At 56.9% G+C, this 25563-nt stretch overlaps 1 protein-coding gene across 6 annotated transcripts; it reads right to left on the bottom strand.

The window, feature by feature from the left end:
• Positions 1–1446: 1446 nt before the first annotated feature.
• Positions 1447–25563, bottom strand: SEMA3F (semaphorin 3F). 6 transcript variants are annotated; one of them, XM_030458691.1, is made up of 19 exons: positions 25300–25563; positions 17274–17328; positions 13418–13609; positions 8186–8346; positions 7413–7475; positions 7035–7154; positions 6614–6719; positions 5904–6032; positions 5473–5618; positions 5174–5288; positions 4953–5022; positions 4531–4675; positions 4223–4445; positions 4019–4107; positions 3615–3656; positions 3208–3365; positions 2903–2967; positions 2534–2664; positions 1447–2449 (listed from the first exon to the last, which is right to left on the bottom strand). In XM_030458691.1, the coding sequence occupies exons 1-19, from the start codon at positions 25546–25548 to the stop codon at positions 2033–2035; spliced, it is 2676 nt and encodes an 891-aa protein (XP_030314551.1). In that variant the 5' UTR covers positions 25549–25563; the 3' UTR covers positions 1447–2032. The 6 variants fall into 6 exon arrangements, with proteins under 6 accessions (XP_030314551.1, XP_030314552.1, XP_030314553.1 ...); XM_030458692.1 differs by having other exon boundaries at positions 6614–6716; XM_030458693.1 differs by having other exon boundaries at positions 8186–8301.

Raw genomic sequence — 25563 nt, 5'->3', positions numbered from 1 at the left:
GTTATCCAGGGGCTTTCCAAGTGAGGAGACCTCTCAGAACTCTCTCCCATGAGACTCCCTCTGCACCTCATCTGCCCTCTCCAGCCTTTTTGTCCTCCCCAGCACGTGGTTCTGCTGCAGAGGGTCCTGTCTTGGTTTTCCTGGAACAGGGGCTTTCCCTCCATGGGTTAAATTTTTCTTTTGCTGCTGAATTTCTGTCTCCAAATGGCTGGACAGAAGCAGCTGCCAGTTTTCAGCAGGGCTGCGGGTGACACTGAGGACAGCAGTGCAGGACTCTGCTCAGGGTTCTGGACATTTAAGGTGGATTTCAGAGCACAGCCCAGAGGCTGGTGCAGAGCTGCAGGGGTCTGGGCTGGGCCAGCTGCCCCCCACCATGGGATTCAGCCCTCAGCCTTTCCCTGGGGTGGGAGGCTTCAGCTCCTGGGGACAGTCGGGCAGAGGCTGGGTACAGCTGTGGGATGTGGTGGCCCTGGGAAGGCTGTGGCTGCTCTGGTCTCAGTGCTCTTGTTGCCCCCACACCTCTGTTGTTCTCAGGGCAGGGTGGGGCAACACAGCACAGCTTGGCCCATGGAAGATCTGGTGCACATTTGCCCCCACAAGCACCTGGGAGGTTGTTGGGGGGTGGGTATAGGTACTCACAGAAAGCAAATATTCTGTCAAGCAAAGGATGGGATTTCCACGGGGCTTCACTAGAAATGATACATGTTTTGGCTTAATGATGTCAGCAAATGGTGGAATACAAGAGAATTTTTGTTGGTTTGCATATGGCTTCCAGGCCAAAAGGACAGCAAATACCTTCACAACTGGTGTTTCTCATCACACTGGGATGAATTTTGTTAATCCAGTCTTGGAAGGACCGGGGATGGGGGGAGGGTTAGGGTGGGGGGGCAGAGGTTAAAAGGGGAATGTAGTCCAGCTAGATGACAGTGGGGGTGATGGCTCCTTGCAACTGGAGTGGAGCAACTGCTCCCTTTGAAGGGACAACGGTGCAAGTGAGGGCGAGCAACCTCTGCCTCCTGCCTCACCACCACCACCACCTACGGCTGCGATGCTGCTTTGTGGCTCCCACCGTGGTGGCACCCGGCTCAGAGCTGGAGTCTGACAGATCCACAGGAGCTTAAAGGAATCCATCACTCAGTCTTGTTTTGGGCTTTCTGTTGTTTTGGGGTTCTTTTCTGTTTTACTACCGCCTTAGTTTGTGGCCTGTCTTTTTCTGGTTGGCAAGAGCAGTGATGCTAGCAGGGTGGGTCGGTCGGTTGGCCCCACGCACTATCATGTGCTTCCCTCTCCTCTCTGTCAAACGGGATGCGCTCGCCTGATCTCCCAGAACAGAGACTTTGAACAATTTGTTGTTTATATGATGTATTTATTTTTACTTGTGTTTCATGTCATTTTTTTAAAAAAATAATAAATTGTAAGTTGGTATAACTGCCTGTCATTTCTTTCTTTCTTTTTTTTTTTTTTGGTTAAAAAAAAACATCAAAATTTTTAAAAGCACTGTGATTTGAAGTGGATTAGAGCAGGGCTGGGCATCTCTGCAAATCAAAGGTGCCTGGTAGCTGTAGCCTCAGTGCCTTCAGTGGTATTTGGGCTCTCTGGGGGTGAGCACCCCACTGAGTCACCACGCTGCTGGGGCTGCCACCTCAGAGGGGAGGGAGCCTGGATGCAGGGGTGTCCATGGCAGGGCTGGGGCTGCTGGGTGTTAGGAACCATTTACCATAGGTGGTGGTTCCCTTCTCTGCTTATTATTGCTGCTGATAACGGTGGTCATTAAGGGCCAGGGGAAAACAAGGAGAATAAATATTCTGCGGGGTGTGAATAGCTCTTGAGTCTCAGAGAGTGGGTGGCATGCTCCGGCCTCAGGGTGCCCCACAGGGCACACCGAGAGGCAGCAGGAGCTGACAGGGTTTGAGGTAGTAACAGCAAGGAGCTTCTGAAGATGAGAGGTGCCTTGGAGCTGATGCCTGGTGTGACAAGGGCCCTGGAGAGAGTGGGAATGGAGTTGCGGGTGGCCCTGGCTCCCTCTGCCCCCTCACAGGGGCTGGGGGTGCCTCCGCACACGGCCGTTCTTGCTGTCTGGGGATGGGTGCTGCCACTTCTGGTGCCAGGTTTTCTGCCGCTGCCTTTCCTGGTGCCGCAGGGCATTGCAGTAGGCATCCAGGCTGGTGCCCGGTGCCCCCAGGGCCCGTGGGAAGCCCTTGTATCCCGGGTGCAGGTCAATTCGGGGCCGGGGGCTCTGGTGGGTCCCTCCCAGCTCAGCCCCTTTGCTCCATTTGTAAGATGGCACCTCTGTGGCTTCATGCCTGATGACTCTGAGGCTGTACCGGGTGAGGGGCCGGGAGAAGGAGCGCTCCACCGCCTGGCACTCATAGGTGCCCACGTCCTCCCTTGACAGCTGGCGGATCAGCAGTCCTTGCTCCAGCACTGAGAAGTGGCCATTGTTCCTGATCTGGGACAAAGGCAGATCACCACGGGTCATTCTCTGAGGTCTGAGGCAGCCCTGTGCCTTGTTCCCGCCACCCTGTCCCCTTACCTCACTCAGACCCATCTCCTCCCCGCGCTGCACCAGCCACCGGACAGTTGTCTGGGGGGAGCGTGCCAGGCACTCAAGGAAAGTTGAATTCTTCTCCACCCCAAAAACGAGCTTCTCCATGGCAGCGATCCCTGCTCGGAACAGAGGAAGGAGTGAGCACCCTGCTCAGGAGCTGTGTGACAAGCGAGGAGGGAGAGCAGCATGGAGCATCCAGCATGAGGTGAGTGGCATGGGGTCTGCGATGGACAGTGCTGGTACAACTGGTGGGCACTGCTTTCACAGCCTGTCCACCCTCCTGGGCATCACTGGCTCTGAGCAGAGCCAGCTGCCTGCACTGGGACTACTCACGGGACTGGGGCTGATGCTCACCCTCTGTGGTGTCCTGGCACTGGCTGAGTGGATCAGAGTTCAGCACATCCTGACAGCGGGCACGTCTGTGGGAGAGCAGACAGGGATGTGGGACAGAACCTAAAAGGGCTGTGGGATCCTGCCATAGCAGACCAGATGGGGAGAAGGGGAGGCACTGGGGGCCAAAGGAGGCCTGGGGGACAGGCAGGGTGGCAGTAGGGGTCTGAGCTGATGATAAAGCTGCAGGGCTTGTGGTTTGCCCTTTCCTCCTCTAAATGCCATCCCTTTCCAGGGGAAGAGCAAAGATGGCCTGCGTGGATGCTCACCTCTTCTCAGTGAGCAGCTGAGGGGCACAGGTCCTGCTGTCCCAGGTGCAGTACGGGTCCCTGGCCAGGCAGCAGTCGGTGCAGGTTTTGCCGTAGAGCTCACAGCGGTACAGGGAGAGCTGGAGCAGTCCATGCGTGCTGCTCACAAACAACTCCTGCTGCTCAGGCAAGCACAACAGGAGCAATCAGTATCCCCGGGCTGGAGACTGGGACCAGCTGGAGACAGAGCCCTCTGCCCCGTGCTGAGGTGGGGGCACTGGGAGACACAGGTTGTGGGGGGCAGAATCTGCCGCCCCTGGGCTGCCCTGTACGGAGCCCACTTCTTAAATGTGGCCTGCAGGCAGAGGGGCTGGGGCCAGCTGATCCCTCTGCCCTGTCCCTTGGCCACTGCAGGAGGGAGGACTCACCCGCTTTGGTGATAACTTCATGTCCAGAATGGGAGAAGGCACCTGAAGGGGAAGGAGAAGGTGTTGCAGCCTTGTTGGTCCCTGCTGGGTGGGGTTGGGCCCCCGGGGTGGAAGGGTGCTGGGGCCTGGCCGAGCTCCCATCTCCTCCCACTCCATGGCAGCAGCCTGGGCAGCCTACTCCATCGTCCGCAGGGACGGGGAGTGGGGAGATGACTTGGCTGCCGCCCTTCCCTGGCTCCCCTGTGTGCTGTCAGCATTGCCTGTCTGTCAGGGGAAGGTGAAAGCCACCAGCAGGGAGGTGAGGGACCTCCCCAAAAGAGGACAGTGACTTGCTGCAGGAGGCTGCATGGAGGATGCCACAAGGTTGTTGCTGTGTGATCCAGTCCGGCCCCGCCCTCCTGTACCTTGGTGACACTGATCTCCTCCAGGCTGATCACTTCCGTGCTGCGGCTCGCCCCACCGGCCAGCCCCACCTTCAGGACTTTACCCTCATCTGTGAAGGCAGCAAGAGAAGGAGCTGTCAGGGCTGGGAGCCACCCAGCAGGACCTGTGTGCCAGGGGAAGTGTCCAGTGGTGACAGTGTCTCCAGACCAGGGGAGAGTTCCCACCTGTGCCGAGGAAGAGCACGTCGTAGTGCCGGCTCTCCATCTCCAGCCTGTGCACCAGCAGCCGCTGCAGCCGATAAGGGACATTGACCCTGACCAGGACGGGCTGGCGGCCCTGCGGGTACACGGGCTCCCACATCAGCTGATGGCTGCGCATGAAGCTGATCACCTCGTCGGGGAAGTCCTTGGTGGACCTCAGCAAGGGGTCGTACGTCTCGCTGGGGCACTGCGTGGCAACACGTTGGGGTTGGGAGGGGTGAGGCCAGGCCAGCCCATCCTGCTCCCCCCCGCCCTGCTCCCCAGCCCTTTACCGTGCCGGGACGAGGATAGGGGACACGGCCCTTGTATTCTACCCAGCGGTAGTCAAAGCCCTCCTTGTGAGCAAAGGGGCCGCTGAAGGCCGCTCTCACAGCAGCCATGGAGTAGATGCAGACGGCAGAGCCACTGAAGACACCACTGCAGGAGAACGTAGGGTTGTCAGTGTCCCTGCTGCTCCACAGGGGACAAGCACAGGCAGACCCATAACACTGTCCCCTGCCAGCCCCAGAGTCATGCATGGCACCAGCGGGTGACAGGAATCCCACTGTCACAGCCAGTCCAGCCTGAGGGACCCACTGGCTGTGCCAAAGCTGGTGGTTTGGCAGCTGGTGACCCAGCAGTGGGGACAGCAGTGAAATGTCCTGTCCCAGCTGTGTGCTCATCCCACCCTTTTTCCCTCCACGGGGCCGCTCACCTAGAGACCGTGAAGAGACCAAAGACGAGGGGGTTCTGAGGGTCCCGGGTGCGCAGGACGAAAACATCCTCTGCAAAGAGAGGGGTGAGGTGAGGCAGCCAGGAGCTGGAGCACCAGTTCTGGGGATGCAGGTGGACATCCTTGGCTGGCTATCCCGGTGGCAAAGGAGGAGGAGCAGCCATGGCCGAGCAGCATTGCTGCTGAACTGACTGTGCACTCACCGAGCTGATCAAAATGGGTCTCAGTGCCCTGGGGCCCGGGGATGGAGCACACTAGGCGGGCCTTGAGGAACGTGCTCCAGCGGTTGATGAGGCTCCGCTTCCCTCCGATGTCATTCTGTCAGGCACCAAGAGTTGGGCTCAGCCCAGCCTCTCCAAGCCTGCCCCCCACCACATCCTCCTCCATCCCCACAGTAGCTCTGTGGTGGGTGTGTGGTGGCAAACTAAGCCTTGTCTTGGCACCTCTGGCCCAGAAGAGGTGGGGCACCCATGCCATGGCATGGTGGCCTTTGGTGACTGACCTTGCAGACCCGTGCCACCCTGGCATGGATGTGCCGCCTCTCCCACTGTCCAGCTTCCATGGCTGTCTCACGGAAGAAGATGTAGACCTTGTCATCGTGTGGGTTGTAGGTATCAGGGATGGCATAGGCACCAACAAATGCAGGCTCTGGAGTGAAAGAACAGCACAACTTGGCCTTGTGCCTTCACCTGCCCTTGGAAGCCCTTGGGAGTAGTGTGAGATGATGAGGGTACATGCAGGGTGTCCCATGGACACACTGCTACCCAAAAGGCAGAGCCACATTTTGGTGTTCAGGCTCCTGGAGTGCCTGCTGGATCATGGGTCCCACCACAGGCTTCATCACAGCCCCACTGCTGGCCCCAGCCTCTCCCCAGCAGGCAGGAAAGCCCCTGAGCCCCACAGGTCCTGCCCCATGGGTCCTTCTTCTCCTACCATGTAGCCAGTGGTCCTGGTTCTGCTCTGTCCGGATGTAGCTCTGCTCAGCCCCGTGGACCCAGGTGCGGAAGAAGGCAGCGCTGCTGCCCATGAAGTCACTGGAGGTGCCTGAATAGAGCTCCTTGTCTGCAGGGGCAGAGGGGGAGCACAGGTGGGTTGGGTGGCACTGCTGGAGGTACCCTGGCAGGCCACCCTTGTGTCCCTGGGGGCTTGGGGAGGGTGGAGGTGACACAGTATGGCTGGGAGCCTCCTCCAGACCTGTGACCCAGCACAGCTTCTAGCTCCCATCTCACCTTGACCACCCACAGTAGGAGGGCAGGCTGGTGGCACCACACAGCCCTGTTTGTGGGCCATGCCACCTGCACCCTGCAATGGCCATTTTGTACAGGAGCCATGTGGTGGGGGGTGAGTGGGGCAGTGCTGGGCTCTGCGGGATGGCTCCTCTCCCTCACACCCACTCCACGCAGCAGCCCAGGCCCGTGGCCACACGTGGCAGAGCAGGTGCTGCCATCACCTCCCAGCACAGACTGTGCCCACCTTCCAGCACCACCTCTGCTCCCCGTTATCTCTTCAGAGAATCACAGAATCCTTCTGGTTGGAAGAGACCTTTAAGATCATGGAGTTCAACCATTAACCTACCTCTACAGAGTCCCGTGTTGAAGTGTGCCCCTCAGCATCACATCTACATGGCTTTTAGAGCTACTTACCAATGAGGAGTCCTGTGAAGGGTTCGTGGGGGCTGTATGGGCACCGTCCTCGCCCCGATTCCAAGGAGTGGGTCACCAGATGCATGGTGGGAGCCCCGGGACCCTGCCAGAGCCAGAGGGGACACATCAGCCCAGGGGAAGGCTGGAAACAAGCTGGGCACATGGAGAAGAGTGGGAAGGAGGTTGGTGTGCTCAGCTCTGCAACCAGCAAATCCCTCAAGGGGACTGCCAGGACCTTGTACCATCCTCATATGGCATCCTGGTACTGCCAAGCTGGGGATGCTTCTCACTATTTACAGTGAGGCCATGGCAGTGTCAGGGACTGCTCTGGGCTGGCTGGCACCCCCTGCTAGGCTCTGGGGCTGCCCCTCCTCTGGGGGGGGTCTCTTGCCACCTTCTGCAATGGCTCACTTGCCCTCACCTTCCCCCTGGCTCCCAACTGGATGAAGGCACAGACTGGTTGGTAGGAACCGGTCCCACAGGCAAACACATGGCTCCTGTTGAAGGGCTGGAGGAGGCGGATGAAGTTGGCACACTCGGTCTGCTCGAGGGGAGATGGCTGTCACTGGGCGGAGCACAGGTCTGCACACTTGTGCCCAGCCCCATGCTGTGTCTGCCAGGGATGCAGGAAGCCTGTCCAAATCCTGCCCTGGCAGCTGGTGAGCTGAGCTTAGCCCTGGCTGGCTCAACACCCTCCCCTCAGGCAGCCCCAAGGCTCCCTTTGGAGGGGATATGGGGGGTTTCACATCCATGGCAAGATGCAAAAGGCCACCAGCCAGGAGCTGCCAGCCCTGCTTACCTCCACGTTCTTCCCCGCCAGCTGGCAGTGCTCCACCTGCTCCCTGGAGGCTGGCCAGAAAATCTGCAACACAGAGACCCTGCCGGTACCTTCCCTGCTGTCCTGCACCGCCTGGAGCGGGCTGGGCCAAAAGCTCTGCCAGGCTCAGGAGGACACGGGGCCGCTCTACAAAGGGTCTGACACCCCCCTGGGTCCCTGGGACCTGGCCCAGCTTGCCGGGCAGCCTCTTGACCTTGCAGGGTCAGAGCAAATCTGGCATGGGGACAGAGCCTGGGTGGGCCACGGCACGCCCGGGAGGTGGGCAGTGTCCCCTGGACCCTGGCCCATGGGAACTCCGGGCTGCGGCGCCGCCAGGGGTTGCTCCTTTGTTGGGCCCGGGCCGTGCACCCTGCCAGCAGGATGTCTTGGGATGACATTAGCTGCCTGGCTGCTGGAGCTGGTCTGGCTCTTGCAGCAGCAGCAGGGACTTGGTGTGACAGCAGAGCTCCGGGCACTGCCCTTCCACTGCGCCCCGGGGTCCACCCAGGTCTCCTCTCCTGGCCAAGCCACCTTGTCCCTCCCCGGCCTGTCCCCACGGGGCTCAACACTGCCAGGGATGGGTTGACCCCACTAATTGAGACATCCTGGTGTAAATGTGTCCCTGGTGACTTTAGAACAGCCCCATTTGGAGCACATCCACCTCCACACCCCTGCACTGGAAAGAGGAGCAGTTCCCAGGGAGGAAGAGAACAGCCTGGCCAGGGTCACACTCACACCCTGCTCCCAGCACTGACCTTCTCGGGCTCTCTGCTGGGGTGGTCCAGGTGGAGCAGGAAGATGTGGTTTTTCGCTCCTACCATCAGCCAGGCTCTGTCCTCATCCACTAGGAGGGCTTGGAAATTCAGCTCATCCCCTGAGGCCAGCAAAAGGCGAGAGCTGTTGGATTTCAGCAGATCTGAGGAGCACAAGGTGGGGGGAAAGAGAAACCCATCCATGAGTGGCACATCAATCAGGCAGAGGCCCCATGCTCCCCCTCTCTGGAACAGCTTTGCCTCCCCACCCCTGCCTCAAGGGAACACAACTTTCCTGCCCCTGCCTTAGCAAAAAGTTATCAACCTCAGTGCCCCAAAGCTCATCATGAAGCCTCCTCCCATGAGCCTATCTGCAGGAAACTAAGTCACTCCTAGAAAGAGGAGAACCTCCCTGACCTTGCCCTGGGCTGGTTTGTGGGCATGGGGCAGCAGAGCAGTCCAACTGCTTTTCAGAGGAGCTCTTGGAGTCCTGAAGCCTCTGCATTCCAAAACCATGGGGGCTGTGCTGAGAAAACTGGAGATTCACATCCCATAACTTGGGATGAGTTTATAGTCTCAGATTGAAAAATGTTATATAAGAAAGCTTTTGGCTCTTTGCTGGGGTGAAGCAGCAAAGGAAAGGCTGTGTGAACCCACAGTGGCATCCCCAGCCTGGACAACTCTTCTCCATGTCACCAAGCCTTTTAGTCTGTGAAGTGTCTGCTGGACACTACCCCGGGCACACGGACAGACAGGAGGATGGGTGCACAGGGACAGAAAGACAAATGGCTACCCAATCCCAGGTCCAAGGAGCTAGTAAGGGAGGTCCCTGTCTGTGTCTCACTCCAACCCTGCATCCACCACCCCACATTTCCCTTCTATCTCCTAAGACACAGCCTAAGCTGGCTCAGGAAAAGGGCTTTTAAGAGTATCTTTTAAGAGTACTGTTTTGGCACTGCTGGAGGGAAAAGCCACCTTGCTGAAGGGGACAGTGTGTCATGGGCTCCCTGCCCCCCCTGTGGACATGACAGGGCAGCAAGAAGGCTCTGCTCCTCAGCCTGTAGCTCAGGCACCTACTGGAGCCTCTCTGGCAGTGTTGTGGGTGTGTGGATGTGTGAGAGGGACAATTAGCTCTTGTAGCTAGGTTAACTGCTCCTGAAACAACATCCCTGAGGCCCCATCAGCCCATGATGTGCAGGGCCAGGTTTGGGGCTGGTAGCCTGATGCCCACACAGCACGGGGTGGCAGCCACTACCCACCCTGCTCCCAGGGATCAAGGCAGGGGAGACAGGCACTGAGGTGGGTGTAGAGCTCCTAGAAATCATAACACATAATTTTCCCCTTCCAAAGAGGTGGGATTTGGCTAGGGAGAAGTTGAAGGCTGATAGCTGTGCAGGGCTCCTCTCAGCTTTCACTCTGGTGGAGGGGAAAGTGCCATGGGAAGGGGAGATGGAGATGGGTCACTTCTGGGTAGAGACTGGAGGGAGGTGGACTGTGGCTGGGTGATCTGTAAGATCCAGGATGAGAAATTCTGCAAAATAATTAGGCTGGAGAAGAAAAGGCTCCAGTGAGAACTTAGAGCACCTTGCAGTACCTGAAGATACTGGAAGTTAAAGGAAAGCTGGGGAAAGACTTTTTACAAGGGAATGGAGTAATAGGACAAGGGGGGATGGTTTCAAACTGAAAGAGCAGAAACTTAGAAGCAATTTTAGGAAGAAATCTTTTCCTGAGAGGGTCATGAGACTCAGGTTGCCCAGAGAAGCTGTGGCTGCCCCATCCCTGGAAGTGTTGGAGGCCAGGGATGGGTCTTGGAACAACCTGGTCTTGTGGAAGATGGGGTTCCCTTCCGACCCAAACAGATCTGTGACTCTATGAAAATCATGTGGATTGAAGCAGTGTGCCATAAACAGGGGGAGGGAAGCTCTCTAGGGGAGCCCATCCCTGTGTGCATGGGAGCACGGGCAGACGTGTGGCCCCCTGGTGCAGGGGGGGTGTACGTGGGCACAGGCAGGGCTCTGCCCGGGAGCCTGCCTCTCTCTTCCTTCCACCCCATTTCCAGGGCAGAGGGGAAGCGGGGTCAGTGCCTCTGAGCTGGAAATGCCACTGACGTCTGCTGATCCCCGCGGGGGAAGGACCTGCGGGGCTGCAGGCAGCAGGCAGGGTCCCTGCCAGGATCCGCGCTGACGCAGCCGGGCTCGCTCCCAGCCCGCGTTTCCTTCTCCCCTTCCGCAGGGGTCAGCGCCGGTTCCTGCGGGACACAAATCCCCCTCTGCCCGGAGCAGTGTCGGGGAGCTCCTGACTCTTTTCCCACAAAAGCTGTGCACGCTTCCACCTCACTCTCCACCAATCCCCAAGGGTGTCTTCCAGGTGCCATGGATATGGAGGGTGGATTTGCAAGCCTTTTCCCACCGTCTGGATGGGATTAGCAGCTTCATTCCCATTCCTACCTCAAGGGCCATTGTCACCACCGGGTGACAATGCTGCTGTGCATTGCCCACCCTTCTGTGACTGCCAACCCTCCCAAGACCTGCTGGATCCAGGGAGAATTGTCAGGCAGGGTGCTGGAGAGTTGGGCTGGGGTGGGAGGTGAGATCAGAGGTTCATCCAATCCATGAGTGTGATTAATCAGAGTGGGTACAAGGTTGGTCCCAGGGAATGTCACTTGCTGGTCACCCTCTGACCTGCCCTGACCTCATCCAAGGATGAGGTCAGGCAGGATGATAGAGAGGCCAGCTCTGCTGATGTGACAGCATGTAAGAGGGGCCAGGAAGGACTCCCAGCCCCATGCTTGTACTGACACCTCTGTCAGGGTCAGTTGCCACGAGGGTTTTGGCCTGCCTGTGGCACAGTTCTGGTCCCTCGCTGAGGGGAGAGCCAGTGATGTGGATCCAGACCCCATACCCAGGATTCTGTGGTGACAAACCATCCTTGTCCTGCCCCTAGTCCAGCTGTAGGCACAGGGCATTTGATCCAGGCCCTCACCCTTAGGGCAGGGAACCAGGAGGTCTCTTCAGCAGCTGCAGGTTGGCTGCCCCAGTGGGTGAGAAACATCCTCTCCTTTGTGTTCATCTCCCAAGGCCACGGTGTTTTTCTCTACTGTCAGGACTGCTGCAAACACCTTGTCCCATACATCATCTCCTCCTGCCCCCGAGCCACAGCATCCTCAGTGCTGGCTGACCCAGAACTTCCTGGGGTCACCACCCGGCTGTGCCGGGGGCTGTCCTCTCCTCTGCCCCCTGCCTCCAGGCAGAGCAGACCCTAGAGGAAATCTCTGAAGCCCAGGGGAACTCTGGTGCTACACTGGGCTCCAGCCCCTCGCCAACAGTGGCTGCTGAGAGATGTACTGGGGCAGTTCTTGGTGCTGATAACCAGAGACCCATCAGCCCACAAGCTCCTCAGCACTTGCTGCATGGAGGTGGTGGCTGGGTCCTGCCTGGCTGGGCTGGTTACAGGGGGGAGGATGGTAGAAGACCCACTTGTCACCTCCTTGCTGTCCCTGGGCTGGATTAGGACAGTGAGAGGAGGCAGGAGGTACGCTGCATGGCAGCACAGAGGGGTGCAGCTTGGGGCAGCACCAGGGCTGACCCATCCTTAACCCCAGGCTGCCGTGGCTGCTGTTATAATCCTCCTCTTTGCCTTCTCGGCAAGGTGGGACCCCCCACTGTTGTTCCTGGCTCCGAGCCCTCTGGCCCATCCTTCCTTTGCTCTCGTGCTGTCATTTCCTTCTGGCAGTCCTGCTTGCGTCTTCTCCTCCTCCCCGGCGCTCTGCCTGACTCCCCCATGCTGGGATCTGAGGGCAAGGCTGATCCCTTAGACGATGCTCAAAGACCTCCTTTCATTATTATTTTTCTTCTAAGGATTTTTAAACCTAAACCTCTCAAAGCATTGTGTCCTTGAACCTACCCCGTGCTGTCCGTGAGTCACATCCCCTGCCATTGTTCCCCTTGTCCTTGAGCCCTCCTGAGGCTGAGAGCTTCCTCTTCTTCCTCTGCCCAAGGCTTGAGGGCTTTTGGCATGTCTGGCCCCAGCACACTGTGGGGCTTTGAAGTCAGCAGTCTCCCTGCACCCTGGCTCTGCTCTGCCCTCTCAGAGCCCTGCTCTGCCCTTTCAAAGCCCTGCTCTGCCTCTGCTGTCTCCAAGAAGGCAGACTCAGCACCGTGTTTCAGAGCTGGGCTATCAGCAGGGACCATCTCCCTGCAGGGACATCCTGCATCTATGGCAGGTCCATCCCTCTCTGGCCACAAGCTGAAGGCATCCTCCACATGAGCAGTGGCCACTGCCCAGGGAGCAGCTTCCCAGGGTGATGGAGCAATCCAGGAGGATGGTCCCAGAGTTCTGAGTGTGATGCCCATAGGAAAGGCACCTCATGGGTGTGGAGAGGGGCAAGTTGAGCCCTGCCAACTGCCATGTCCAGAGTAGCACCAGGGATGTGCTGAGCTCTCTGACCTTCAAAGCAACTTGCTTTGAAGCTGGAAGTGGGTAAAGTAGCCAAGTCCATGCTGCAGGTCCATGGCAGGATGACCAGCTGCTGGGCTAGCAAGGGCTCTGCTCTAACTGCTCATATCATTCCCCTGCTAAGACCCTTTCACTAAAGATTCCCCTTTTGCACTTCCCTGCTGGGCTGTGTACTATGCTATCTGTCAGCCTGTTCCTTTTGCATCTTCAGATGACTGAGAAGAGGCCCCAGACTCAGCATCAAGCAAGAGAAGAGCAAATTGTGCCTGCCCTGAAGAGCTCATAATCTAAACAGACAAGACAGATGCAAGGGAAAGGGTGAAGTGCAGCAGGGAAACGATTTGTACAGAGGATCAGTCTCTCCTCAGCAGTCAAGGAGGAGGTGAGGGCCGAGCTGGGGCAGGACTGTGCTGGCAGGAGGCAGGGGAAGGGGCCAGCAGCACTGCCTGGGGCTCAGAGTGTGAAGACTTAGGGCTGCCCAGATCAGTTCCAGCCCAGAACACACTGTGAGGTGCCCAGAGTGACTCTGAGCAGAAGACATTGTGTTAAACCAGGGTAGGGTGCTACCTGCTCAGTCCCCTCCTCTGATGCTGGCATCACTAGTACAGCACCCACAGGGGCTGTGCCCAGGGCTGCAGCCATGAAACATCCCAAGAGCCCAAAGTGTGGGGATGCTGAAGCCACAACAGTGGAGCTACTGCCTTCCCACTTCACTCCCTGCCTGCAGGATGCTCTCCCAGCCCTCCCAAGCAAGACACAGATCCCAAATAACCCCCTTACCTTTGTAGGTGAGGCGAAGGCGTGGGGCATGCTCCTTCCATGCCTTGCTGCTGCCCAGATGCTGCAGGAGGAGGCAGAGGAGGAGAGTGGCGAGGGGCAGCCCAGGGCCTGCCTGCATCCTGGAGCTCAGTAGTGGGAAGGGGCAGCTGGACCTCACAGCACCATGCTCCAGCACAGAGATGTCAGCACCAGCTACAAGCAGAGAAGGGGAGAGGCTGCACCACGGGGGGCTTGTGTCTGGGTCAGGACCCAGCCTGGGGATGCGAGTGATGCCTTGGCAGATCAGCCAAGACTTCAGGACAGCTGCTTGGGGGAAAGAAGCCACCAAGAGCAAGCATCCAGCCCCTCATACAAGCACAGTGCTGCAAAAGCAGCCATGGGTGCTGCTGTAGGGGGGGTCACAGCCATGGATGGCTCAGGACAGACTGAGGACCCTGCAGCCCCTGCTGCAAGTGCTTTGTTGGGGTTTATCTGAGCAGAGCACCCACGCACTGCTGGGGGCTGGGGCCACCCTGCCCTGGGGACAAGGGCTTGAGAGGAGAAGTCTTTTATCTTGAGGAGCCCAAGCCAGATGGGCTAGGGGAGGGGAAAATGGGGGCCCAAGAGGCAGCAACTGGCTGGCTGGGCTGTCCTCACAGCCCCAGCAGTCACTGATGGTTCTGGCAGAAAGAGAAGGGTTTCTGACCATCTCCATTTCTGTGTTCTGTACCAGTCCCAGCTGGGACACCCTGCACCCTCTGTCTCTGGGAGCTGGCAGAGCAGCTGGTGCTCAGTGGGCCAGTTTGGGTACTGGGAATGTGGCTGTGGCAGGGAGACCTGCTCACTGGCTGCATCCTGGAAGCTACAGGGACTTCAGAACATCAGCTATTACAGCCTGCCTGGTGGAGATGTGCCTGTATGGTACATAATACATAACTCTGGTCAGTAGTTCAGCAAATTGCGGGGTCACCACAGACCTCTCCAAGGCCATTAGCATCCTTTGGCTCAGTATGCTTCAGGCTGGAAGGGCTTTCTTACCTTTACACCCTCTCAGAGGTGTAGAAACTTTCACAGCCCTGTCTGCCAGTCCTCACACCTCCTGTAGGGAGTGGGGCTGGCTTGGCAGCTCTCAGCAATTAATTCAGGCAATTTAGATGCTTTTTCCTGCCTATAAATGTCCCAGCCACTAAATGGAAGGTCTGAATAACTCTCCCTCTCACTGTGTATGAAGATCTTTCAGTCCCATGGCTGGAAGATTTAAAATGAGGATTTTTTCTTTGCTCATTCCTGGCCAGAGGCTCCTGGCACAAGGAGTAGAGAATTTCTGTTGTCTTGGTCAAAGGTTGTGTAGGAGGGATGTTGCAGCCAAGCCTCCAGGGTTCCTCCTGTTTGGTCCCTGCCCTCCACAAGAAGGAGCACTTGGCTCTGCTTCAGTGGGAGGTTTGGGGTTACCAGCAGACAGGAGCTGCCAGAGGTCCCTTGGCCCAGCTCCTCTCCTGACAATTCCCTGCCTGCTCTGCTGCCTTGCCCTCAGTCTAGCCAATACAGCCTGCTGTGTACCAGAGCCTTCCTCCATCCCTGGGACCTCCTCAGGGTGGAGATTGTGCCATTTTCTGTCTGTCTTTGGTTTGGATCTGCTTTCTCAACCCATCCACCCCTTTCCTGGTCAGAGTTTTAACAGGACAATGCTGCCTAGGGGGAAAAACCATACAAACTGATGGGTTTAGCAAGGTTTAAATTGCTTGTTTCTAGCCACATTGATTGTGGAGAGGATGGGTTCCCACATGGGAACCATCAGCCCCCCTGGGGATCTGCTATCAGGCAGTGCTGCCCTTGATTCTCCCACAGGCACCTTCCCAGGCAACTTTCCTATACTAAGGATGCTATAGCAATTTTAGCTCTTCCCCATGCTCAGCCATCTGCAGCCCAGTCTCCCAGACCCATCCTGCAGCTTGTGACTGCCCAGAGTGAGCACTGCAGTCCCGTTTTTTGTTTTTTTGTTTTTGCCGACGTGCATTTGGTTGCCAGAGGACTCAGAAAAATTCTGGCCTCTAGTTGCAGCTTTCTATAAATGGAGCAAGGGCCGTGCTAGGCTTAGGTTTGGGCTAAGCCACTCCTGGGCGGAGCCTTTCGTGACCCGAAGCTCCAGGGGATGCCAGGACGGGTCGGGTTTCTGAGGATGGCAGACAGGGCACCGCTCACCCCCCTGCGGGACACGCTCCTGCCTGGCCCTGGGGACAGCTTTAGGGATGCTTCACATGCCAGCAGCAGGGACTGGGGCGGTGGGGGCACAATCCCAGCACAGCTCGATGGTACCAGACCTTTGTCTCCTCACCCTGGGGATGCCAAAGGCAGGTTGGATGGTGGCAGGAGCACCAGCCAGGAGCAGTCCTGACAGAGCTGGGTCAGAAACAGGGAGGATCTTCTTGGAAGGGCTCGAAGTGGGCCAAGAAAGAACAAAAATGTCAGAGAATGACTTCCAGTAAGGTTTCCCCTGTGTAGCACACCTTCACCAAGCCCCCAGGGCTCCCTGCAGCAGTGCCCAGGCAGTGGTGAGGGACTGGGCATATCCACCCATCCATCCATCCATCCATCCATCCATCCCAGCTAAAACCCCAGCAGCAGCTCCCAGCCCGGCTGTACCTGCAGCCCCTGGTGCAGGGACATCCCTCGCTGTGCCAGTGGGAGCGGGGACATCGGGGGAAACACGTGGCAGGGTCACGTCCCCTGCCTGGAAACCTCAGCCCGAATCTGCCTTGGGGTGAAGCGCTCAGCAGGGGCAGAGTTTACACTGAGAGGGGGAGTCGAGGGAGCAGGGGTGTCTCCAGGATGGAAACAAGCTGCGGGTGATGAATCCAGGGTTAAATTAAACACTCCCGACAGCTTTAAATAATCAACTGTCCTGAGCTGCAAGTATTTCTATCTCAGTTTGGAGAGGAAAGTGCTGATGAGGGCAGGCTGCTGGGTGAGGGGATTTCTGGAGGGGGAGTTGTACTCTGGGCACCATGGGGGCTGGAGGGGAGGATGTGGGTGACTGCAGCCTTGTTTTTGGGGGGCTGGCAGTCACCACGAGTGCCTTGGTGTGGGTGACACAGGGTGGTGACAGGCAACTACGGTGCTGGGCTGACTTTGTGCCAGCAGCCCAGCAGATGCTCTGGTGCCACTGGTCACCCCATGCCCTCCTCTTCCTCTCCTGCCACTGGTGCCCTGCAGAGTTCCTAAAGGCTTAAGACTCTGGGCTGTTTAGATCTAGAGTCACCATTGCATGACACAGTGCTGAACTTTTTCCCTTGGAGGCAAAATTCCATGAAAGGTCTTGCCAGAGACCGAGCAGCACAGGGAAAAGACAAATCCCTCCTGTTAGAGACATGCGGGTATGGGAGGAAATTTTTTTATCCGTGAAAGAGCCAATTTCCTCTTGATAAAGCCTGTTTGCTGTGCTGCTGCAAATAGTGTAAATCAGCCCAAATTTTGGAGGGGGAAGGGCCCTGGCAGTGGATTTATCAAACTATGCATTATCTCCCAAGAGGGAAGAGCATGCTGAACTCAGGCTGCTCAGCAATCTTGCAGCTACCAGCAGCCCCCACAGCCCTCCATGTGCTCCACCACTTCCACAGGCCCTGATTGTGTCCCAGCTAATCCCCACACACCATTTGCAGCCTAAGGCCTTCTTCAGTTACACTTCAGGGCTGGCCAGGCCATGGGCAGGGGGTGAAATGATGGCCCCCAGCAGCTGGGGGACCTCAAGGGAGATCAGTGGGGAGGGAAGGAGAGGGGCTGAGCCCCGTGTCATTTATGGGCTGGCACTGCTTGAAGCTCCTAAGAAGCCAATCTCTGGCTCCCAGACCTGAGCCTCATGTTCTTGAGACTGTCCTACCTCTCTTCACTGAAGCTCTGGGTACAGGTGGTCTCCTCACTGTCACTTTTGGGAGCTGCAAGAAAGGATTCTCCAAAGCAAAAAAACATTGAGGAGCAGAGCCAGGCAGCCAGACTTTGGGCAGGCAGAGCAGGGGTACCCTGTCACCAGGGAGCCTGTTTCTCACAGCTCAGCCCACGTGCCCATCCCTTCACACACATCTGCACATGGAGTGCACAGCTGGAGCCTATGTCCATGTGCCCTAGCACACACCTCTGCCCATGTCTGTCCCTTTTCCTAGTGCTCTGCTGTCCCCCTCTCCTGCCTGGGCAGGCACAGACACCGTCCCTGTTCAGCCTAGGGCTTTGGCTGCTCCCCTCCATCCTTGCAGGATGATGGATGCCCCAGCAGCTGCAGGCAGAGGCAGCTGTCACCCTTCTCCAATCAGGAGGACAAAGGCACAGGGTGGGCCCTCTGCTCCCGCCCTGCCTCCTCCCTGGCCAGGGCAAGACTGACAGCAGGAAAAGCCTCTGGTGCTGAGCTGCTGAGGAGATGGGGAAGGAGACACGGGAAGCTCCTGCAGCATGACACATGTCAGAACCACAAAAGCCAGCACCAGAGCCCGAGTGGCACCTGGGTGTCATGGTGTGCCCTGCAAATGGATGAAGCCCTCAGGCACACAGGTCACATGTGCCCATGCAGAGCCCCAGAGACCACCAGGGATGTTTGAAAGGAGGAATTATTCAATTGCAGAGCAACTGAGGTTGCTCAAGTTTGGCTACTGCATGGCAGGACTGGCCAGTGGGCTTCCTTCCAGCCAACATCTCCTGACAGCCTCCTATGATCCTGACTCCCAAGATTAAAGCCCATGATTAAAGCCCCAGACCACCCTTCCTTGCCAGGCAGCACTGCTGTGTGTGCCAAGCACCACGAGCAGGGAGGAAAGACTCCCAGCTGCTGCTGGCATGATGCAGCCACCAACACATCACCCCTGCCAGACTGGGACCAGAGGTGGGGATCAGGGGACTTCACTGTGGTGACACTCCAGAGTGACAATGCTTTGTTCTGCTCTTCACGCCTGCTGAGGTGCAAAGGCTCCTGGTCCCTGAGCCCTGGCACATCACATGAAGGGCACGACAGCTGCACAGCTGCACAAACACAGATCTGAGCCTCTGCAGATGGCTTTCCTCCTCCCCTGCTGCAACGACAAAGCCACAATCCCCCCGGGCTGTGACCTGCCCAGCAGCACTGCCCTGCAGCTGCCCCTGCCCCTTTGCAGGCAGGAGCTTTCTCCGTGCCTGAGACCCTGCTAGGTGGGAGCTCCTTATCTCCAGAGCAGATAAACCATTATGGAGGGAAGAGCAAATACAATATCTCCTCTAACAGTGTTTTTCTCCTTGAAGTTTCAGTATCTTAAGGCACTCTCTGGTTGGGATCACATCCTTTGAAAGCAAGTGGAGAATTGCCAAGCCCAAGGCTGGCCAGGATATTAATAACTGTTTATGAAGGGATAAGGAGCTGGCTTCACTTAACATCCTGCTAATCCTCGGGAGGCTGCTGCCCTACCTTTCCCTTGCTACTGAGAGAGGTGAAGCCTGCTCTGGCTTGGCTCTGGGCATTGAGCTGGGAAGGTGGCCCAGCAGCCAGGCTTGTCTCACTGCATGGAGATGTGCACAGATGGTGATGGGCTGGATTGCCCATGCTCTCAGGCACAGGTCCCACAGGGCTTTTTGGTGCCCCTGCTTGAGCCAGGTAGTGCCAGTCAGTGCCAGAGTAACCTCCACCATCCCTACCTCTGATTCACCCAAGGGCATCCAGCACCAGGGAGGTGCAGCTGACCAGCTGCAGAGACAGCAGGATGGAGACTTAGCTCCATTGTACCTTTCAAGACTCCTCTCACTTAAAATGCTGCCTGAGTACAGACAGTTTCCAGAGCCACTGGACCGATTGGTCCAGGCAAATACACCTTGAGGAGAGCCAATGCAGGGACTTCTTGGGACACTGTGTGCCCTCTGGCTCTCTCCTCACCATACCAGCAATGCATTTCCCCACCCCTCCTCATGGCTTTTGTGCCTGCATCCCCAGCACAGAGCAGTGCTGGGCTCCTGCTGCCAAGACCCAGCTTAGGGTGGGCTGTGGGACCCTGCCCTGGCCAGAGCTCCCAGAGGGTTCAAACCAGGCCAGGACAGTAGCTGGCAGAGCCAAATTCAGAGGAAGAAGGCTGGGCTCCTCCTCAGACAGAATGGAAGGTCTGGGAGCTTGAGCAAGCAATGATGTCCCACACTGGGCAGCAAATGTACAGGTCACCTCAACCCCGCTGGGGCTGACTCTGGATTAATTTGGTGTGTTAAACTCCAGATTAACTTGGTGTATTAAACTCCCAGCCCCCTGCCTCCTGATTCAACTGAGAAGCTTAAAATTCTCCCCTGTCTGGGAAGAGGGCTTGCCATTCCCTGATGTTGTGTTTACGTCCCCAAGTTAGGCAGAGAAGAGGCTCTGCTGCCCACTGGGCTGCCAGACCAGGTCCCCAAAGCCTGGGGAGTCCCTCTAGGCAGAGCCACATTCCTCTGAGCCATCGATACCACCAGCCCATCTGACATTACCCTTGACACCTGTCCACCACATGTCCTGACATTCCATACAGCCTGGGGAGGCTCAGGGAGCTCTGCCTCTTTTCTGGTCCCCAGGACTTCTTGTCTGGGTGGATCACACCCCCAGGGGCTCCAAGGCCAGGAGTCAGTGTGGGCTCCAGCCAGACTCAGGTTTTTTGATGCTTCTTGTCCCAAGCTGTCTGAAAAACCTCTGCTGGGAGTGGGGCTGGGTGACACCCAGGGCTTTCAGACAGAGCTCTAGTTCTGCCATCACCTAGTGGCATGGGCTGCTGGTCCTTCAGTCACCCCTGGAAAAGAGGTGGTGGGCTTGGTCAGGGTCCTGGTAGGCAATTCCCAATGTCCTCAGAGGTCTCTCTGAAGTACCCAGACTTCCCAGAGACCTGAGTTCTGAAGCCAGCACCATGCCCAGGGGTATCTCCTGAGAGAACCAACCCTGGGGAGCACAGGAGCATCCCTGTTCCCTGGACAGGTGGGCTCCAACCTTCCCCAGCACCCCCCAGCCAGAGCCTGTTGCCACCTTCAGCTGCCACAGCATTTTGCAGCAATCAAACCTGTCTGATTTCTAACACTCATTTTCTTCCTTCACAGCAGGGCCATTGCTCCTCACCTCCAGACCTTCTCAGATAGCCATTGGCTTTGCCACTTTTCCCCAGCTATCATCCCAGGGCCATTCCAGGCAGGAGCTGGCTCTGAAGCACCTGCTCGGCTGCTCAGTGACTCCGCTCAGCGACTCTGCTGCCACTCACCCTCCCAGGACCTCTCTGTCACTGTCCCAGCCGGAGCCACTCGCCTCCCCCGACACTCGAAAGCTCTGCAGTGTTTTCTTTTCATCAAGGGGAAACCTGCTCTCTGCTCTCCGGGCCCCTGTGCTAATTGGATCAGGCTGGGCCGGCGTGGGGGGCTTTGCTGGAGAAAGTATTTTAATGAGGCTGGCGGGTGCCTGCCCTGTTATCTGCTCCTGCTCAGCGCCTCTTGGCCGGGATCCTCGGCAACCCCCGCCTGGAAAAGCTGGGAAAGCTCTCTGGCTCGCACACCTCGGACCCCCGCGGAGCACCACGCTCCGGCAGCCGGCTCCGTGGGCTGCCCTGTGCCCCGGCACGCTGCTGGGGAGCTTGGGGACACGTCTGTGCCTGGCAGGCAGCCACCTCCCTGTCCCCATCCCTGCAGCGTGGCACAGGGGGGTGTCCAGAGCAGGCTGCAGCCCCTGGCAGGGTATTCCTGAGTCTTAACGAGATGAAGGTGGGGATGCTCACCCTGGTTGGCTGCTCACTCATTCTTCCCCAGGAGGCAGGGGGTCACCTCGGGGCTGAGATGAAGCTAAAGGTACATCTGGCAGGGCTTGGGGCAGGTCAGTCACTGGTTGGCTGCTGTGGTTTTGTGGAGTTGACCCTGCTGGTAGGCAGCTCCTCTTGTTGCAGTCATCCAACTGGCTGGTCAAAACAGAGACAAACCAGCCCTGGGGTGGTCACAAGTGGAGGTACCACTGCTTCCACTGCCAGCGTCCCCATATGACCAGTGTGGCACAGAACCAGGCACCACATCATACTACAGCCAAAGCACTGCTCCCAAGACACCATCTCCCTGTCCAAGCCCCACTTCACATGACAGCCTTTCAATGCTCCATGTACTCATCTGCAGCATCCCACTGTGGCTCTCATCATTACAGAGTGGAGCTGTAGCACAGATCATAGTCACAGACTCTATGATTCACACACTGACACAGAACTCACAGTTTGGGTTGGAAGGGACCTTAAAAATCATCTAGTTTTAACCCCCCTGCCATGGAAACCTCCCACTAGACCAGGTTGCTCCAAGCCCCATCCAGCTTGACTTTCAACACTTCCAGGAATGGGGCAGCCACAACTTCTCCAGGCAGCCTGGTCCAGGGTTTCAATACTGTCATAGTGAAGAATTTCTTCCTAATATCTTATCTAAATCTCTTTCAGATGGACGCAGTGACCTGCCCATGGCCAAACAAGAACCTTAGCAGGTCAGGGACTGACTCAAAGTGTCCCATCATCCTCCAAGAAGCAGAGCATCCTCCTGCAGCACAGATCAGAGCTCTGAGAAACCTTGGTGCTAATCCTGATCCTACCAGCATCCATGCACAAGTGAGCATGTAGCAGCAGGTGGTGGTAGGGCTGTCACCAGCTGCCTGTGGGGGAGCACACACCGTGGGAAGACTGACTCCTCTCTCAGTGGACAATGGACAGATTGAAACCAAAAGTGATTTTTTTTTCCTTGTTCACACTTCAAAGTGCTCCAGCCAAATGAGCTGACATCAGTGATCTCCTCCTGGAAAATGGGGAAATAAACCTGAACTTGATGGTGGGAGAACCAGAGTGGTTCCTGCACACAATAAATGGCAGCTCGCCAGCACACGGGACAAGAACAATGACCCCACATGGCTTATGAACAGCATTGTTTTAGTGGGACCATATCCTGGGCAGGCTCCAAAGCCAACTAGGAGTGATGCTGGCAACAACTGTAGCCTGTGCTTTGCCAGCCTGCTGGCAGAGCTAGATTGTACCAAGCAGGAGCCTGTGTGTGGCTGCAGGGACAGCAGAGCTGGGCATGGACTGGGGAGTACACAGGGTCACTGAGCATGGAGATGCTCAAGTGTCCTACAGTGCCCACATAGGGCAATAATAAAGGCCTACCCCAGCTGGGAATACAGAATGCTCCCTCGCAGGAACCAGGAATTCCCTATCATAGAATCCTAGAATTGTTTGGGTTGGAAGGGACCTTAAAAATCATCCAGTTCCAACCCCACTGCCATAGGCAGGGACACCTCCCACTAGACCAGGTTGCTCCAAGCCCCATCCAACTTGGTCTTCAACACTTTCAGGAATGGGGCAGCCACAACTTCTCCAGGCAACCTGGGCCAGTGCCTCACTACTCTCACAGAAAAGAATTTCTTCCTAAGGTCTAATCTAAATCTCTGCTCTTTCAGTTTGAAACTGTTCCATCATTCCTTGGCATCTATCTACAGGTAGATGCTGGATTGCTATGTCTATGATTTGAGATAATCTGGTCTTTATGGAGGCAGAATGACTCAGTCCCCTGTGCTGTGAGCCCCTCTCAGCACCCTCATACTTGTAATTTTGCCACTCTGTGCCTCAGTTTCCCCAGGCAGAGAGGGAGAAAGTGCCCTGTTCAGCCTGTCCTCTGCAGGAGCTCCTTGTCCCCAGTCAAGGCAGAGTGTGTCCCCCTGGCAGGCCTCCTCTCACAGGAAGGTTCAGAGAGGGCAGGTGAGGCTGGGCAGGATCCCCCTTCCCCTGCCAAAAGCCATTCCCATCAGCCCCTCAGCTGTCTGCTCTCTCTGTCTTCACTTTCAACACCAGATTTGTAGCAGGGTGAGCGAGTGCCTCTGCAGACATGGTAACCCCCTGCCCTTGGAGCTGCCTTTCTCTGTAATCCCAGCTGGAGTGGGGATAGACTGAACTTGGAGGAAGATGCAGCTCCCTAAGCCCGGGAGACAAGGTTTACAATAAATCTTCATCCTTGCTTCAAACAGCCCCTAAGAGTGTGTCACAGGAGCACAGCAGAGAGGAGGCAGCCAGAAACCTTGGCTGGCAGGAGCATCTCCCAGCCTGGCTGGCTTGAGGGTTTGGTTTGGCAAAGACCATCATTAGCTGTAAGTCCTACTAATGGACCCTGGGCTTGGCTCCCTCTCCCTCTGCTTGGCAGCCCCCAGGGCTGGCAGAACCCTTCCTCTGGCAACTCGAGGCCCCTCTCTGGCCTCCACACACAATCAGGTTGGTATTTGGGAGAACAACTTCCATCCTCAGGGGTTTCCTGTTTAACCTAAGGAACCAGAGGCAACGATCCCTGTCTTGCATCCTTGTGGAATTCGGTGAGATTAGATTAGGGATGAATTCTTCCCATATTTCTTATAGAGCTGATATCCCTTCGCTGGCATTCAAATTGACTTCCCCATCCCCATCTCATGAATCACAAGGACGTTTGCACCTCTGTCCTTTTCAATGCCTTTAACTCAGCAGGAGAAACCCACACGTTACAGCAACACATTGGGTCAGGTCAGTGACCCGCAGGGCTGCCAGACCCCCCTTCCTTTGAAGTCTTTGCCTGGACCAGCCAGCAGAAAGCTGGGACACGCTCCACTGGGCAAAGAGAAAGCTCCCCGTGGCTCCCAGGCGGGTCGGGTGGCCAGCATGTGTGCGGGACAGCCCCAGCTCTGTGACCAGCTCTCCCAGAGCACTTTCCCCCTCTTCCCCTGGGCATGCGGCTACATCCAAAAAATGCTGGTTTCCAGTTTGGCAGCTGCTCCATGCTGGTGGCTCAGCAAACAGATCAACACAGTGATTCCTTATGAAAAACAAACTGCTGAACTGAACCCAGCAGTGGCAGCAGCCCGGGGGTTGGGGCTTGCACCCTGCCTGGGAAATGCTGCCCCGTGATCTCTGGTGGATGGAGCTGCACACTGTCAGAAGACACAGTTGACACCAAAGGTGATCTTGCTTCAAGGATAGGAAGAAATAACCCTCTTTGTCTTAATTTAAGTTTGTCAAGCACTTTGTTATTTGCTTCTAGGCATAAACATTCAGGCATCCACCCTCCCTCCAAGTATCACACCACCACCACACTGAAACAAGGCTCCCAATTCCCAGCCAGGCTCTGCAATGCTTCTCAGCAGAAGGATCATTAGTTAAAGGACTCCTTTGGAGAGCACACGGGATTTCTCAGCCTCTGTTGCTTTGCTGCCTGCTATATTGTGTGTCCCGAGGTTTCTAAGAGCTGAGGCATTGCAGAGAGTGAGGTTTAATGTGTCTAAAGAGATTTCATGAAGCCTTGCTGGGGTCAATTCCCCCCATGGACTGGGGAGGCTGGTTTTCCTCCTCAGACCAAGGCTGTCGCAACAGCTTGGAAGCAAATGATTGATTTTTGTTTGGGGGGTGGGTGGAAATCTGACAAAAGCTGTCTTTGAGCACTGGAAGAGTCCCCAGCATGGACTACGCATTCAGTGGCAATCAGGTCAATATGGGATTTTTGGGCTCTGAAACTTTAGCAGCAGAGCATCAAAGTCAAGGAGCCCCAGAAAAACCAGCCCTGGCGGGAGAGCTTTACCACAGCAATAAAACCTCCTGGCAACTTAAGGCATTAACAGATACAACCATAAAAAATTACTGCCACCAACTTTTCATTGCATACTACAGCAAACTGAACAGCAGAACGAGCTCTGCTCTCTCCCTAACAGCTGGGAAAAGACAAGTCACTCATTATTTACTCTGCACATCGATATAAACGGACTGTAAAAGCAGGCACCTTTATAGCGGGTCAGACCCGGTTCAGCCTCCCGGGCTGACCTACTTCCCGTAGGAAGGCCACCCCAGCCTGTTGTCCCCCTGGCCCAGCCCGGGCTGCCGAGTTTTTCAACAATTAAATTAATTAAAACCCCACTCTGGGCTACTCACCAGGCTCGGAGCGGCGGGTCCCGGTGGCCAGCAGCCCTCCCTGCCGCCAGCCCGCAGCCTCCCCCGGCACAGCCCCGGCCCCGGGGGCTGGAGGCAGCAGGGAGGAGCCGGGGGGGGGGGCGGGTGGCAGCGGGGGGTGGGCTGGCAGCCGGGGGCAGCCCTGCAGTCGGAAGAACAGCCCGGGCTGCCGCCGAGACCCGCGTCCCGCTCTTCGGGGTGCGGGACCGGTTCCCGGGCAGGCGGTGCCATCTAGCGGTACCCGGG

The sequence above is a fragment of the Calypte anna genome, chromosome 12, assembly GCF_003957555.1.
Source record: "Calypte anna isolate BGI_N300 chromosome 12, bCalAnn1_v1.p, whole genome shotgun sequence".
Taxonomy (NCBI): domain Eukaryota; kingdom Metazoa; phylum Chordata; class Aves; order Apodiformes; family Trochilidae; genus Calypte; species Calypte anna.
The sequence above is the reverse complement of the archived record's forward strand: the minus strand, read 5'-3'. Positions and strand labels throughout refer to the sequence as shown.